Source organism: Penicillium manginii (assembly GCF_028828005.1).
Source record: "Penicillium manginii strain IBT 31320 chromosome Unknown utg000006l:1.0-4164085.0:1.0-4166146.0, whole genome shotgun sequence".
Taxonomy (NCBI): Eukaryota; Fungi; Ascomycota; class Eurotiomycetes; order Eurotiales; family Aspergillaceae; genus Penicillium; species Penicillium manginii.
Window position 1 is genome coordinate 1,651,530 of NW_026643107.1, and position 14,181 is coordinate 1,665,710.

Below are 14,181 nucleotides of genomic sequence, written 5' to 3' on the forward strand. Positions count from 1 at the left end.
TCTTTCCCTTTCTCTGATAATATGCTAGGGTTGAGTCGTGTCGAGTCGAGCCTTTCTTTTCGATGGCTCATGTTTTTGTTTCGCCTCGTCTCTGGGGATCGGATCACGGTGTGATCTGTGTCTTTTTTTTTTTGCTCATTACTTTATTTGGTTTGGGGTGTTTTTTTCCGGAATTATCACCCGGTTGCAAAATCGGCGATCCAGGCGGTGTTTTGGAGTTTTCTTTCTCCTTCCAGCTTTTGATCTTTCATTGGCTATTGGATTTGATCTTGATTTGATATCACTCTACGGATTTGATTCTATGCTCGGTTCGGGTTTGGGTTATATCCCACCTCGTGTTATGATGCTATGCTGCCATCTATTTACTTGCGTTCTTGATCTGGCCGATATTGAGAAATCGGCGCTCCTTGCCACTCTACTTTCTCTGGCAGAGGCAGACGCAGATCTCGATCAATACTTTTCAAGAGAAGCAAAATATTTAAAAAAGAGACCAAATTATTTTCCCATCATGCTATTTCTTTCTTTATGATGTATGCATGTGTCTGGGGGGGGGGGTGTTTGATTTGAATTGTATCAGGGTAACAGTACAAATATCTGCATTCTTATTCAGTTCATGCCATGTCACTTTCACATATCACAAATACCCCAATCCATCCCCGCCCACAACCTCCAAATCAGCCCTAATCTCCCACTCCGCCGCGCCAACCCGCCCCGCAATCTCCGCCTGCCGCTGCCTCCCCAGACTCAACCACTGCCGCAGCAAAGTCCCATCAATCATGCCCCGCCCCCCAGCCCCATCACTCTCGACGGCGCGGAAGGCCCGCGGATTCAAGCCGCCCGCGTGCTCGATCGTATTGACGAGCTGCGATTGCAGCGCCGCTAGACGCCGGTAGGAGTCTTCTGAGACGGACGTGACGAGTGCCAAGGAGCCGTTTTGGGACGTAATGAGGATTTGGCGCGTTGGGTGGTCTTCATCGATATCCATGTGAGTGTCCAAGTTGGACGAGGATGCTTTCATTAGCTCGGAGGATACGGGCGTGCGGGGGAGGAGGGTGACTGTCGAGGCGAAATTTCCCGTGTGGAATTTGCTTCTGTTTAGGAGGCGGTCACCGTTTGAGGATTTGGGATCTAGGACGGGATATTAGCGGAATTCTATACAGCGCATGGCATAACGGCATAATGGTTTACCTTCAGGGTCGTACTGCAGTACATGCAGGTTGCAGTCACTGTCGGCGACCAAGAGGTAGAGTTTACTCCCGTCCGGCAGGAAATCAGCGGTGACGACCTCGAGGTATTCCGGGTCTTTGCCGAAGAGAGTCATTTTGTATGGATCCTCCTGTAGATGGGTTAGTTCGGTTCGTGTTCTCGTGTATCGGGGACGTTAGGAAGTGCGAGGAGGAACGTACCGAGTAACCCGCAAACCAAAGACCCTTCATCGCGTCCCCGAGTAAAACCATGCCCGTGCCCTTGAGTTCCTTCGTAACACTGACATAGCACTGCATGTCCATAAAAGCCACAGGAAGCAGACTACCGTCTTCTTTCAGACCTCGAACCATGGCCTTTTGGCCCTGGGCCACGATCAGGAATCCCTGGCCGCCAATGCCCGACAGTGCAGTCACGGCCCCCTTGACGATTTCCTTGCCGATGAGCTTCAACTTGCGGCCTGTTTCGGGCCGGTCTGGTTCGGGAACGACTTCAATCACGTCAAATACATAGATGCATCCCCGGCCGGGGAGATCTTCGCCCTTGGTCATGGCCGTTCCGACAACGATGAGATCTCTGCGCTCGTGCGTGTTCTCCGAGACCTCGATGTTGATGTTTTTCACGGCTGTGACGTGTTCCGCCTCCTCGAGCGGAAAACTGTCGATGACGGACCAGGACTTGGGACTTACGACTTTGATCGAGGACTGGGGCACCTTGGGTAAGAATGATGAGTCTCTGGTCCTCCATTCTGGGGGTTGATCTTCGTTCTTCTCGTTCTTCTCGGGGAACGGGAGCTGAAAGTCGACGTCGACGCTGGTGGCCACTACGTAGGTTTCCGAAGCGGTGGAATAGGCCAAGAAGTCCACTTGTTCATCGAGTGGGACTTTGCGCGTCGTCCACGAATGGTCGAATTGAGTATCGGGCGCTAATTGGCATGCTCGGATGACATTCTCTGAATCGGCGTAGATGAAGCCTTTCTCGCAGCCAAGTTCGCCACAGTTGAAGCCGTCTAGCCATTTCGTGAAATCTCCACGGAGACGGATCAGATGTGGTGAACTTGTTGATGTTCGGAGGATAAAGCCTGCAGAGACGCCGGGTAAGAACACTCCGCTGAGCCCTGATATGTCGTTGAATTTGCGTAGTGGCCGTGCGCGGCTTTGCATTTCTTCCGATGGGGTTTTGGAAGTTATGTTGGAGAGGCTGTGATGAGCTTCTCGGAAGAATCGGAGCTCTTCTACCGGATGCTCCTGATCCTCTGTTGCTGTGGAAATTGTGGCGGGCTTGTAGACGACGGTTTCGTCGTTCTCGGTTCGAGCCTATTTTTCAGGTTAGAACTTGTCGAATGCCAAGATAATGTAACATGTTCTTCATACAATTAGGTAGGGTGAAGCACTCCAACGATCACCGAGGTCGGCAATAAGTATTTCGTTAATGGCTTCTTTTGTATTGGCTCGCCGGGGTGGCTCGGCTGACAAGATCGGTTGTAGGCAGTCAATACCATCGATTAAAAACAGTTGCTTCATGTCAGGAAGATGGATGATCTGAAGATTCGGTGTTAGCCTGAGGGTCGAGCTCGAACAGTATAGCGTTTGCAGCAATCGTTTACCAGAATTTTGTGGTCTGAAGTCAAGACAAACAGAAGCGTGTCACCACCATCCACCGAATTCGAGGCCGAAGTAAATGTGTGGTACTTGTCCTTATAGAGACAAATCGAACGGCATTTCAGATTCGAAATGTCATCCGACAGCGCAACTTCATCTAAATCTCCACTTTCATCTGCTTGAAGTAGCAAAAGAGAAGCGTCGTCCCGAAGTATGGCAATGAAAGGATCCATTAAGCTCGCGCTAATGGCGATTCGTTCTTCATCGGTATCTTCGTCCCAGATCGGATAGATCTGTGCTAAGCCCAATTCTGGACAAGTTTTTCTTGTAAGCATTCCATTCCAGGCTGCATAGGCATTTGAAAGACTAAGGTTAAAACTTACCAAAGTCATAACTTCGAACTTCGTTCTGGAGGACTTGGACGAGACGGGATGATCCTGCCAAAGGTCCAATATCAATGGTGTGATCTCCGTTGGGGTTGAAATCAGGAGCCTTGTAAGGTTGTAAGGCTGAATTCTCGACTTTCAAGACCTCGGACACTTCATTGGTTTCTGTCAGGCGCGAAACTATGACATACTGATTGGCAGCTTCCTCCTTGGTGAGAATGGTAGCAGACCATACGGCATCGGCTCCATCGATCCTCTCGGAAGTTGTAACGACAGGGTCAATCTCACGCTTCATGACGACCAAGCCGCCGGCTCCGTCGGAACCTTGTGATGCGACCAACTCCAAATCAGCCGAGACTCCCTTGTCGTATGACTGGTCCTGGTCCTGTTTCTTAGAAGTGAAGGGTTTTCCCAGTGTCACATCTCGTAAAGGCCCAATATTAGAAAGTCGGTCATTCAAATGGAGATGATAGTATTCATGATCCGAGCTTGTGCCTTGACCGGTTCGGGTGGGCTCCGGTACAGAGGAGTAAAGATCGTCATCATCGATCTCATCGTCGTCGGAGAGATCATCGAAACCATCAGCTCCTTGTCTCGATTCTAATCTTGCCTTCTTAAGGGAAGCAGTCGAATGAGACCACCCAAGAAGAACCGAATCTGCATCTTCGCTGCCAATGAAGACATTGCCGTCGCCGAAACACGCAGAACAGGAAGCGGCTGACTTCAAAAGATTTCCATCCGAAGGTGTTGGCAAGCGATGCACAGACATTCCCGAAACGGATCGACCATCAAGCTTGAATCGGACCAAGGCCATATCCCCCGATGCAAGTGCGAGAACGAGATCCCCACTGTCACCTCCGAGGCGCTCCACAACACAGCCTTCTAGGCGGAAAGCCAGATCAGATTGATCGCTCATAGAAAATGATGAGATTACACGAGCAAATTCGTTCACACCCACTGCGTTGGTTTTACCGGCTTGGTCCACATGCACAATCTCATTGGAACCAATGAGCAATGCACCTCCCACGGGAAGTGGAAGAGCCACAACCTTGAAAAGGTCACTGGGTAGCTTAGACACAGATAAGAGGGTCGTCGAAGCCCGTTGCTCCAGATCCAGAGTGAACACAGTATAGAACATGATATCTTTCCTCTCTTGAATCAGGGCATTTGAAGTTGCAACTTGAGAGTACAAAATTCCAAAGGTCGGCTCCCTGTATTCGTAGAGGAATTCAAGGCTGACTGGGTGCAATAAAGAAGGGTCGAAAGCTGTCAAGGACAGGACAAATGAGGCCGCATAAGGGGTTTGATATGCTGATCCGTCGTTACTCTTCCCAATGGCTTGGCGTTCTCCATCAATGTCCGAATCATAGTCATCCATCACCAGATCATCCCCTGCTTGGTGAAAGGGTAAAATCGCAAGGTTGCGGATTCCAAAGTTGAACACCGCGCAACGACTACTCGGGTCCACGCTGAGAATGCTCTTGCATCGGCTCAAATCAGGTACCCAAGGACTTCTCGTCAGATCATCTCGCTCGTAGTAGTGAATGGAGACGGTAGAGATTCCATGGCGTTCGGGATTCCATTCAATCAAGGAGAGCTTCGCGTTGCGGATCGCCAGAAGAATGGCCTCTCCACCACTTTTCGTGTTCAAAGTTTTGACTCGGCTCAAATCTGTGACTGTTCCAGGCAATTGATATTCCTTTTCCAGGAGTAGCTTCGTTCCTGACGGGTGAGATGTTGACGAGTGGGTCTCTGAGACTTCGCCTTGTGTTTGAGCGGAAGCTTTGATGAGGGAGAACACCTGCAACAGGGAAGATCGCACCACGATCAAATTTTGTGCTGTAGCGGAGGTGAAGGGCACTGCCAATGCATGAGTGACCCCCATTGGGGGTAGCAGCTCCGTATAGCACTGCATTGGAAATGATCTTTGTCTTTCAGGAGATGTGGTTCCAACAATTTATTTGCAGCGCTCAATATTGACGATGAGCATTGCAGCTTTAATGCTCACCAGGTTCAAAGCTTTTCCTTGCCCGTCGGAAGTGAAGTGAACTTTGGAAATGCAGATTCACGACACTTGGATATCTCTCGGATTGCTTGTCGCAGGGCGGGTCGAAAGAGATGGCACGTGATCTGAAGCAAACAAAGTCACGTTATCCCGTACCCACCAGATCGGGTTAGCGTATGACGACAGACGCGAGTGTGTACTTCGCAGCCTTTGGAATGCAACTTGAACTTGAACTTGGACTTGAATGCTAAGCTTGTTTCACTAAACCCCGGTGATCGCGATCTCGTCTCACTCCAGTGAAATTTTCTGCTTCTCATGCGGAATAACTTCACTTCAACATGGCGCTTCTTCAGACATCTCTTATCTGGATCGTCTACGGAGCCGTGATAGCTGTCTTGCTAGCGGCAGCTTCGGTTTTCATTTATGTTTATCAAACTCCTCGAGATCGTTCGCCATCTGTAACTTTGACCTGCATCATCGCAATCACCAGTCTGCTTGCTACTGTGCTTCTGCTTCCGGTGGATGTCGCACTGGTATCGTCAACTACTTCATCCAGACTAGGTCAGCGGAAAGAATGGGCAACCCAAGAGGTAGTCGACCGCATCACCTATTCTCTGACTATCATTTATTACATCCTTTACTCCCTGGACGCGCTCCTCTGTCTCCTGGTTATTCCCTTTGTCTACTTCTGGTATGAAGAATACGATGAAGTGGCCAGTGAAAATGGAGAGCAGACAATGGGGCAGCGCTTCTGGGGCGCTTTCAAGTACACCTTTTCGTTCATTGCAATCGTGGTCATTCTTTTCCTCGTGGGATTTTTTGCGCCTATTTCCGGTAATAAGAGCGATTTCGACTTCGATTATTTCAAAAAGCTGCTTACTGAGAACCGTGGGTCTTGATCACAATCTACAAAATTGAAAATGAGACTAACTTTGCTGCAGATGGTGAGCGTGCATTGACATTTGCCCTTGGTCTGCTTATGACTCTTGGCCTCTGTCTTTATGTTCTTTACACTTCATCGGGGCTCGCACTGCTCCCGATTGGCTTAATCAAGTCGGCTCCCTCGATATCCAACCCCACGCTGCGTGCGAATACTGCACAGCAACTCGAGACAAATCAAGAACGGCAGCGGCAGCTGGAGGGTCGCTGTGGAGGAAACCCGGAACTTTTATCCTCCAAGGACCGTCGGGAACTTGACACTCTTATACGAGAAGAAAGGACTCTAATTCGACGTCAACGCCTAGTCGAAGAGGCTCAAGGCGAAGGACGAAGCTGGCTCATACGGCTGTGGTTCAAGATCGAGGCCGTCTTCCGTCCATTCAAGTTGCTTGGAGGCATTATTCTGCTCTTGGTAGCGCTCTTAGTCTGGGTCTCAATGCTTCTCACGGCCATCGATAAAGCAAAGAACTCGATCTGCAAGCACCGCTGTGGGTATATTCTCGGGCATGTAAACATATTCAATCCCGTCAACTGGGCTCTGGTTCATTCCGCCAAGGTCTTCCCAGTCGATTACGCCATTTTCACGATGTTGGTGTTACTACTTTTCTGCAGCTCTGTCGCTGGAATTGCCGTGGTCGGTATTCGATTCCTTTGGATCAGAATCTTCCAAATTCGAAAGGGCCATACATCACCACAGGCTCTGCTCATGGCAACTTCCATGTTGATGCTGATTACGCTGGCGCTGAATTACTCCATTTCTATGGTGGTCGCTCCACAGTATGCAACTTTTGGCCCACAGACGTTCTGCGACAGGGAATCGGTGTTGCCTTTCGGGCAGCCAGATTGCTCCAACAGCAAGGAGCTCATCAAACCATGCTCTGAACTGGCGGAGAACCCTGCCGCACAGCGGGTGTGCACTCCTAGTGTGGTCAGCACGTTCCTAAACCGCATTACTCTCAATTTCCCTTTCTTTGGTGTGGTATTTTTCTGGGCACAGTTCTGTTTCCTCGGTGAGTATTCCTAGCCCATGCTCCCTCCCCTGAAACTGTTTCCTTCTTAAACTAATACCCCTTGTCTCCAGGTGTCTATCTAATCGTCTTCATTACTACTCTGTTCCGATCACCAAAATTGGACGAGAGGCAGCTCGACGAAGATGCCGAGGAGGCTGAAGAAGAGGGTCTCCTCGCGAATACAGGACGAAGAATCAACGCTAACTGGCAGGATATTACTGGAAGAAGTGCCCGCGCTGGACGATCCGCTGGCTGATAGCTGCACTTTGAAATCGGATCTTGATTTCTCTTGACTTCTGACTGAAGATTTTCGTCATATAACGTCTTAACTCTGTGATGTATACGATGTTTTTAACGTTCACAGAAATTGATTAAACAAATTTAAGGAATGCATGGGAATTTGCGTCTCATGAAATTGATCACAGTCGCATAAGAACTGGTAGGATGGCTCGGCATCCGCCTGCGGAGACAGAGCCAAAAGATCGTAGTTTAGGATAATCATAATTAAACCTTCATCTGCTCGTTAAGCAGGGCCAAGGCACTTTGAAAAGCCTTGACAACATCATTGTCTGCATATAAAAGTCAGCTCTGATCTCGAGAAAACTGAAGCATCTTCGGCTCACTTACAGTGCTTTTTCTTGTTCTCCACGCTCACTTCAGAGTTTTGTACATGCTGCATTTGTGTCTTGAATCTGTGAAATTTTTAGCTATGGTTTTTATGGCCCATGGCCTTTGGAGGCAGTTTCCTGGAGGGGAGTGGGGGGGGGGGATTGCATACCGTTTTAAAGCCCGTCCCTCGTCTTGTAAAATAGTCGTTTGGGACCAAGTTGTGAAAACCTATATCATGTTCAGTATTTACATACCTACTCTTACATTCACACGCAGGGGTGAACAAGTACCTCTAGCAACCTCGCAGTCTCGGCACGAAGCTCCTCTTCCACTCGGCTGTGCTCATCCATGGCATCCGTGTATTTTTCTTGCAGTTGCTCCCAGTCACATTCAGCGAGTCCCTGGGTGAGACGAGCGACAATGGGAAATTCTTCCACTGCAGCAGGATTGATTGGCTGTGGGCTGTGGCCCATGGATTGAGATGTCATATTAGATTGGGCATCGGCCGTCGAGTCCATCCTGACTCTTTGGAAAGGTATTCCGAAAGTTCAAAATTCAATCAGTGTATCAGTGACCACTATTCAAATGAGTTGGTGGACAATCGATGCATATCGTGATCTTCCACTGGTTGTACACAACCGTTGAAAGGGCGATGAGATAAACATGGCTGGGTCCGCGCCCAGGGCGTCAGGTGACGACATCACAACGCGCCCTCTCCGACACCGCTGCCTACTCTTTCTCTTCACCCCTCATCCTCATGATTCTCGGCGGCGGCTCTGGCAGCTCCTTCGACATACCGTGGAAATGCCGCCTCTGAACTTCTGTTGAGAGCTATCAACCATCTGCGATGAGCTGTCATATATGCGACTCTGCCCACTCCCGCCTCCCATGCTTCTGTCCGACATGCGCCCGCAATCGCCTCTACCCTCTGCGCTTGGAAATCACCCGAGCTCTTCTAGCGAAGGAAATCCTATCAAAACAGATTGAAAGAGCTGTTGCCGATGGAACTCCGGACAAGCAACACCCCGGGTCTGGAGAGCAGTCTTCGAGATTGAACCGTCAAAGTACGAGTACGAGTACTTGGTCTCTCGAAACGATCTCCAGCGAACAAACCGCCTCGATATCAAGGAGGGATGACCTGTCCCGAAATATTAAGGTCTTAAAAGAGGAGATAAATATTAAAAACGCTGGCCTGGCGGAACTAAGAGCAAGTCTCTCTCGGAGACGCGCCGATGCTGAATCTGCCCAGTACCAGCTTGCGGAGCGGGAAACGGCGACTCTGACGGGCATAGAGAATGCAATCAAAAGAGCTGAGCATCTTTGGCATTCTTTGCATAGTAAGACGGCAGAGGCGCGGATCTTCCTTTGTCGAGAAGCTGCGCATCTCTATGGCTTACGACAGAAAACGGCGAGAAAAGGCGACCCTCGTCAATTATACGTGCTAGGAGGCATGTCTATAGTGGATTTAAGGGACATGAATGGCAAGTCTTACTTTATGGGCGCAAGGACTGTGGACGCAAATCATACTGACATCTTTCAAGGCGCCACACCGGCTCAAATTTCTACATCCTTCTCGAACGTTGCTCAGCTCCTTGTCCTGGTCTCACACTACCTTTCTCTCAGGCTACCAGCCGAGATAACTCTGCCTCACCGAGACTATCCGACCCCGACCATATACCCTCCTGCCTCCTCATATGATTTGCGGGGAATGACTGGGAAAAATACTGCCCATTCATCGCCGTCGAGTCAAGCCGCCTCGAGAACGGGAGATGCACGTACCCAGTCTCGCCCGCGGCCACTCTTCATCGACAAGTCTCTCCAACGGCTAGCAAAAGAAGACCCTGGCACATATGCGCTCTTTATTGAGGGAGCGACACTGTTAGCCTGGGATGTGGCGTGGTTGTGCCGAACTCAAGGCATCAACCTGACGTCCGACTCTTGGGAAGAAGTTTGCGACATGGGCAAGAGCATGTACCAGCTACTAGTTGCTCCACCAGCCCAGCCGTCTTCTTTGATGAGAGCTTTTGCAAGTCGCGATACACAGACTAAGATCAAGTCCACCAAGGACTCCCCACAAACGACTATCCAACGCAGGAAATCATTTCCCATGCTTGGGCATTACTCACACGGCACAGTGCACTCCTTTCTAGCTGCATCCGAAGGATCCGAGTATATGCGTACCTGGAAATTACCAACGCCCACGAAGATCGTGGATAAACTTAAGGCCAATCTACTTGGAGAAATGGCCAGTGCGGAATGGGAACTGCTAGAAGAAAATGAATGGGACGATGGGCCTACAGAACCCGATCAATCGCCTTTCATACAGAATTCCAACATTTCGAGTTCCCCTTCGGCCCCTATTCAATCAAATGAGGGTGCAAACAATGAACCATCCAACCAGGGCGCCGATGACAGCCGTCGCTCAAAAGGCAATAGCGGCTGGATGAAGCTCAACAATCGATAGAGACATGCGTATCAACTACAAGAACGTACATACCATATCATACTTGCTATTAGATATTAAATACAATCTCATCTTTGGAAACTCTAGTCCAACAACTGTGAGTCGACTATCATCCAGGACTGCCTCCCCGGGATCTGTGGTTAGTAAGCTGCCGAGATAAGATGGATAACACGCGCGCCAGGTGGCCCGAAACCCTCCGCTCTGCTTTGCTACAACGATGCGCCCGAGATCGGGATCGGAATCACCTATAAGGTGCTAGCACATTACAAGATATTATAGCGCGAGTCTGATTGCGTGTCCCTGATCTTGGCAGCCGGCGGAACTCTCCTCTCCGCCCCCGAAACCGAATTGATCTTCCGAGCTTGCGGGTGTAGCTCGGGCCCAGCAGCATCGAGTACATACTCCGATCAAAGATGCAGAATGCGCAGGTATTGGGGGCAGGCGGGAAATCGCTAGGTCAGTTATTCAATCCTATCACCAACTTGAACCCTACCACATATACCGAGTGAGGACTTGCTTCTGACTATCGACCAGATTTCGCCCTCGACACCCTCTCTCAAATTCCCGAATCTCTCCTACAAGCTGAGCTTAAACGACGAAATGGGAACTTTGTACGAGCCTCGGATACCGATGATGGATCGACCTGCGGCTCTGGGCAGCGGGGTGCGTATAACACGCCTCTGCATGTTATGGCACTCTTCCTCATTCTCGTCTTGAGTACATTCGGTACGTACCACCTCCTTTTCAACTTCAAGATGCCCTGCTTTCGGCAAGATCGTCAAATGGTTAACATTTATTTTCTACATTAGCATGCTCTTTCCCAGTTCTTGCTCGCCGCTTCCCCGGTTTGCCGATTCCACGCCGATTCCTTTTCATATCCAGACACTTCGGGACAGGCGTGTTGATCGCTACGGCATTCGTACACCTACTTCCTACAGCCTTCATGTCATTGACAGATCCATGTCTTCCCAAATTTTGGAGCCACTCCTACCGAGCCATGGCCGGATTCGTCGCGATGATGTCCGTATTTGCCGTCGTGCTGGTAGAGATGTTCTTCGCGATGAAGGGAGCGGGCCATGTTCATGGAAATGACTATGATACGTTAATGGGTGATATTGGCCGTGAATCACTCGACGACTTCCGACTCGGGACGCAGGACTTTTTACACGACCATGACCGCGAAGCATCGGGAAATATCCGCATGGAAGGCCTGCAACAAAATAACCCGTTGGACTCCACCGAGCCTATAGGTGCCTCGCACAAGCGCGGATCTGGCCCTGAACACCCACACACTCTCGGCTCCCAGCCGGATAAAGAAGAAGACGAAGATGCGGATATCGAAGGGCTGGACGTATATGCAGACGATGACACCGTCCCTATCAATGGACAACCCCGTTCCCGTTCCTCAGCCCACTCTGCTGCTGCTCGCCGCCACCGGCCGCGATTGAGCGAGCACTCCGACATGCCAATGGTCAACCCTCAACGGCAACTTTTGCAATGTCTCCTTTTGGAAGCGGGCATTTTGTTCCACAGCATTTTCATCGGCATGGCGCTTAGCGTTGCAACGGGGACGTCATTTATTGTCCTCCTCGTCGCTATCAGTTTCCATCAGACCTTTGAAGGCTTCGCGCTGGGCTCGCGTATTGCGTCGCTAATCCCGGACCTTTTTGGCCCCTCTTCCATGAAGCCTTGGCTCATGTCCCTTGCTTATGGAACTACTACCCCTCTTGGCCAGGCTCTTGGGCTGATTTTGCATAACTTTTATGATCCCGCGAGTGCGACGGGTCTGCTGATGGTGGGCATCACCAACGCTATTAGTAGCGGGCTTCTTCTGTTCGCGGGTCTTGTTGAGCTTCTTGCTGAAGATTTTCTCAGCGAGTCGAGTTATGAGAGTCTTCAGGGTAGGCGGCGAGTCGAGGCTTGTGTCTCTGTTGCCTGTGGTGCTATTTTGATGGCACTTGTTGGGGCTTTTGCCTGAGAACTTGAACCCTTGGGGATGACGAAAATGTAGCATTATTTTACGCCAGCTTATGTCTTGTTACTGTTACTTTTTACCTTTAGAACAATGGACTATTATTTTACCTTGCATCAAATTTTGATATTAAATTTCGAGTTTTCTATAATTCTGCATGTCAGAGCCAACGATAGTTGTTAATTATTTACTTCTATCAATACCACTACATGAGTATGATATAGTACTGGCTGTACATTACTTGATTTAGTGTGAATGGTCATAAAAATTAAAGTTCTGTATTTCGAAATTTTATTTGGTTCGTGAATGAACCCAGGTATCTACTACCAGCTATTCATGTAGTGGTATCTCACACGCAGTGTTGAAAAATCAGTTCGTATCCATACATCATTAATATCCATTTAGAGGAGCTCGAGGACGAGGGCGCTAGCACCACCGCCACCGTTGCAGATGCCAACGCAGCCGAGCTTACCCTGCTTAGCCTTGAGGACACCGATCAGGGTAGACAGGATACGGGCACCGGAAGCACCGAGAGGGTGACCGATGGCAACAGCACCACCGTGGATGTTAACCTTGTCCTCAGAGATGCCGAGCAGCTTCATGTTGGCAAGGGAGACAACGCTGAAAGCCTCGTTGATCTCGAAGGCATCGATGGACTCCTGAGTCACGCCAGCGTGCTTGAGAGCCTTGGGGATAGCCAGGGCAGGGGCGGTAGTGAACTTGTTAGGCGCGTGAGCGGCATCACCCCAGCCGAGGATCTTGGCAATGGGCTTGAGACCAAGCTCCTTGACCTTGGCCTCGGAGACGAGGACGTGGGCGGCGGCACCGTCGTTGAGCGGGGAGGCGTTGGGGGCAGTGACAGTTCCGGTGCCGGGGATGAAAGCAGGCTTCATGGCGCGCAGCTTCTCGGGGTTCAGGTTCTTGGGCTCGTCGTCCTGGGAAACGGTGACGCCGGGCTTGCCGCGGAAACCAGGGATCTCGATGGGGGCGATCTCGAAGTCGAAGACACCGGCCTTCTGAGCGGCCTGGGCCTTCTGGTAGCTGCGGATGGCGTAGTCATCCTGCTGCTCGCGGTTGAAGCCGTGGTCCTCGGCGCACTCCTCGGCAGCGAAGCCCATGAGCTCCTGCTTGCCGTAGGCGTCCTGCAGACCGTCCTTCTGGATACCGTCGACCAGGCTCTGGTTGCCGTACTTGGCGCCAGTGCGCATGTTGGGCAGGTAGTGAGGGGTGTTGGACATAGACTCGGTGCCACCGGCGACGACAATGTCGGCGTTTCCGGTCATGATGGTCTGGGCACCGAGGATGACGGCCTTCAAGCCGGAGGCGCAGACCTTGTTGACGGTGGTGCAGACGGTGGAATCCGCGAGGCCGGCACCGATAGCACATTGGCGGGCAGGGTTTTGTCCGACACTGTTCAGAAAGAAGCTGTTAGTGATATTCAAATTTTCAAATGAGAGCAACAATATGTTTGTTTGATCCACAACGTACCCAGCAGACAGAACGTTGCCGAAGAAGACCTCCTCAACATCGGCGGGGTTAATGCCCTCAGCACGCTCGACAGCGGCTATAGTTCTGTCAGTAATGTCTTCAACATATTTCGATGATGATCATAATGGATTGAACATACACTTGATAGCATGGGCACCGAGCTTGGGGGCAGCAAGGGTGGAAAGAGAGCTGAGTTCATTGTTAGTTTATCGGGACAGCAAGTAACCAAATCTGAGGAGGGTGTATAGGTATATTTACCCAAGGAAACCGCCCACGGGGGTACGGGCGGTGGAAACAATGTAGACGGGAGGAAGAGAAGACATTTTGGAAGTGCGATGCAAAAGTAATCAGATCAATTGATAAAGTAGAAAAAAGGAGAATTGGAAGAAAAAGGATTCCACCGAGGGGTAGTGTACTAATATAGTGGGGGGGGAGGAGGGAGTGAGGAGCTGTACGGTGTAGGCCCGAGTACTTGAGACGCTCGGACCAAGTGAAAGTTGAGAA

General features: G+C 50.4%; 6 protein-coding genes across 6 annotated transcripts; 3 read left to right on the top strand and 3 right to left on the bottom strand.

The window, feature by feature from the left end:
* Positions 1-634: 634 nt before the first annotated feature.
* N7533_008976 (cleavage/polyadenylation factor CFT1) lies at positions 635-5,075 on the bottom strand (the record flags this gene model as incomplete). The annotated part of the gene is made up of 6 exons (XM_057105626.1): positions 635-1,128; positions 1,189-1,336; positions 1,407-2,519; positions 2,577-2,744; positions 2,810-3,114; positions 3,188-5,075. The coding sequence occupies 6 exons, from the start codon at positions 5,073-5,075 to the stop codon at positions 635-637; spliced, it is 4,116 nt and encodes a 1,371-aa protein (XP_056957075.1).
* Positions 5,076-5,533: 458 nt separating this feature from the next.
* N7533_008977 (uncharacterized protein) lies at positions 5,534-7,400 on the top strand (the record flags this gene model as incomplete). The annotated part of the gene is made up of 3 exons (XM_057105627.1): positions 5,534-6,083; positions 6,137-7,144; positions 7,216-7,400. The coding sequence occupies 3 exons, from the start codon at positions 5,534-5,536 to the stop codon at positions 7,398-7,400; spliced, it is 1,743 nt and encodes a 580-aa protein (XP_056957076.1).
* Positions 7,401-7,648: 248 nt separating this feature from the next.
* N7533_008978 (uncharacterized protein) lies at positions 7,649-8,271 on the bottom strand (the record flags this gene model as incomplete). The annotated part of the gene is made up of 4 exons (XM_057105628.1): positions 7,649-7,713; positions 7,772-7,836; positions 7,923-7,981; positions 8,044-8,271. The coding sequence occupies 4 exons, from the start codon at positions 8,269-8,271 to the stop codon at positions 7,649-7,651; spliced, it is 417 nt and encodes a 138-aa protein (XP_056957077.1).
* Positions 8,272-8,600: 329 nt separating this feature from the next.
* Positions 8,601-10,217, top strand: N7533_008979 (Atg14 domain-containing protein; the record flags this gene model as incomplete). Its single annotated transcript, XM_057105629.1, has 1 exon — positions 8,601-10,217. The coding sequence occupies one exon, from the start codon at positions 8,601-8,603 to the stop codon at positions 10,215-10,217; it is 1,617 nt and encodes a 538-aa protein (XP_056957078.1).
* Positions 10,218-10,630: 413 nt separating this feature from the next.
* On the top strand, positions 10,631-12,195 carry N7533_008980 (putative ZIP family zinc transporter; the record flags this gene model as incomplete). The annotated part of the gene is made up of 3 exons (XM_057105630.1): positions 10,631-10,673; positions 10,752-10,943; positions 11,027-12,195. 3 exons carry the CDS (start codon positions 10,631-10,633, stop codon positions 12,193-12,195), a joined length of 1,404 nt encoding a protein of 467 aa, XP_056957079.1.
* A 395-nt stretch (positions 12,196-12,590) lies between these two features.
* On the bottom strand, positions 12,591-14,000 carry erg10B (acetyl-CoA C-acetyltransferase; the record flags this gene model as incomplete). Its single annotated transcript, XM_057105631.1, has 4 exons — positions 12,591-13,599; positions 13,678-13,753; positions 13,817-13,866; positions 13,936-14,000. The coding sequence occupies 4 exons, from the start codon at positions 13,998-14,000 to the stop codon at positions 12,591-12,593; spliced, it is 1,200 nt and encodes a 399-aa protein (XP_056957080.1).
* Between the last annotated feature and the right edge of the window lie 181 nt (positions 14,001-14,181).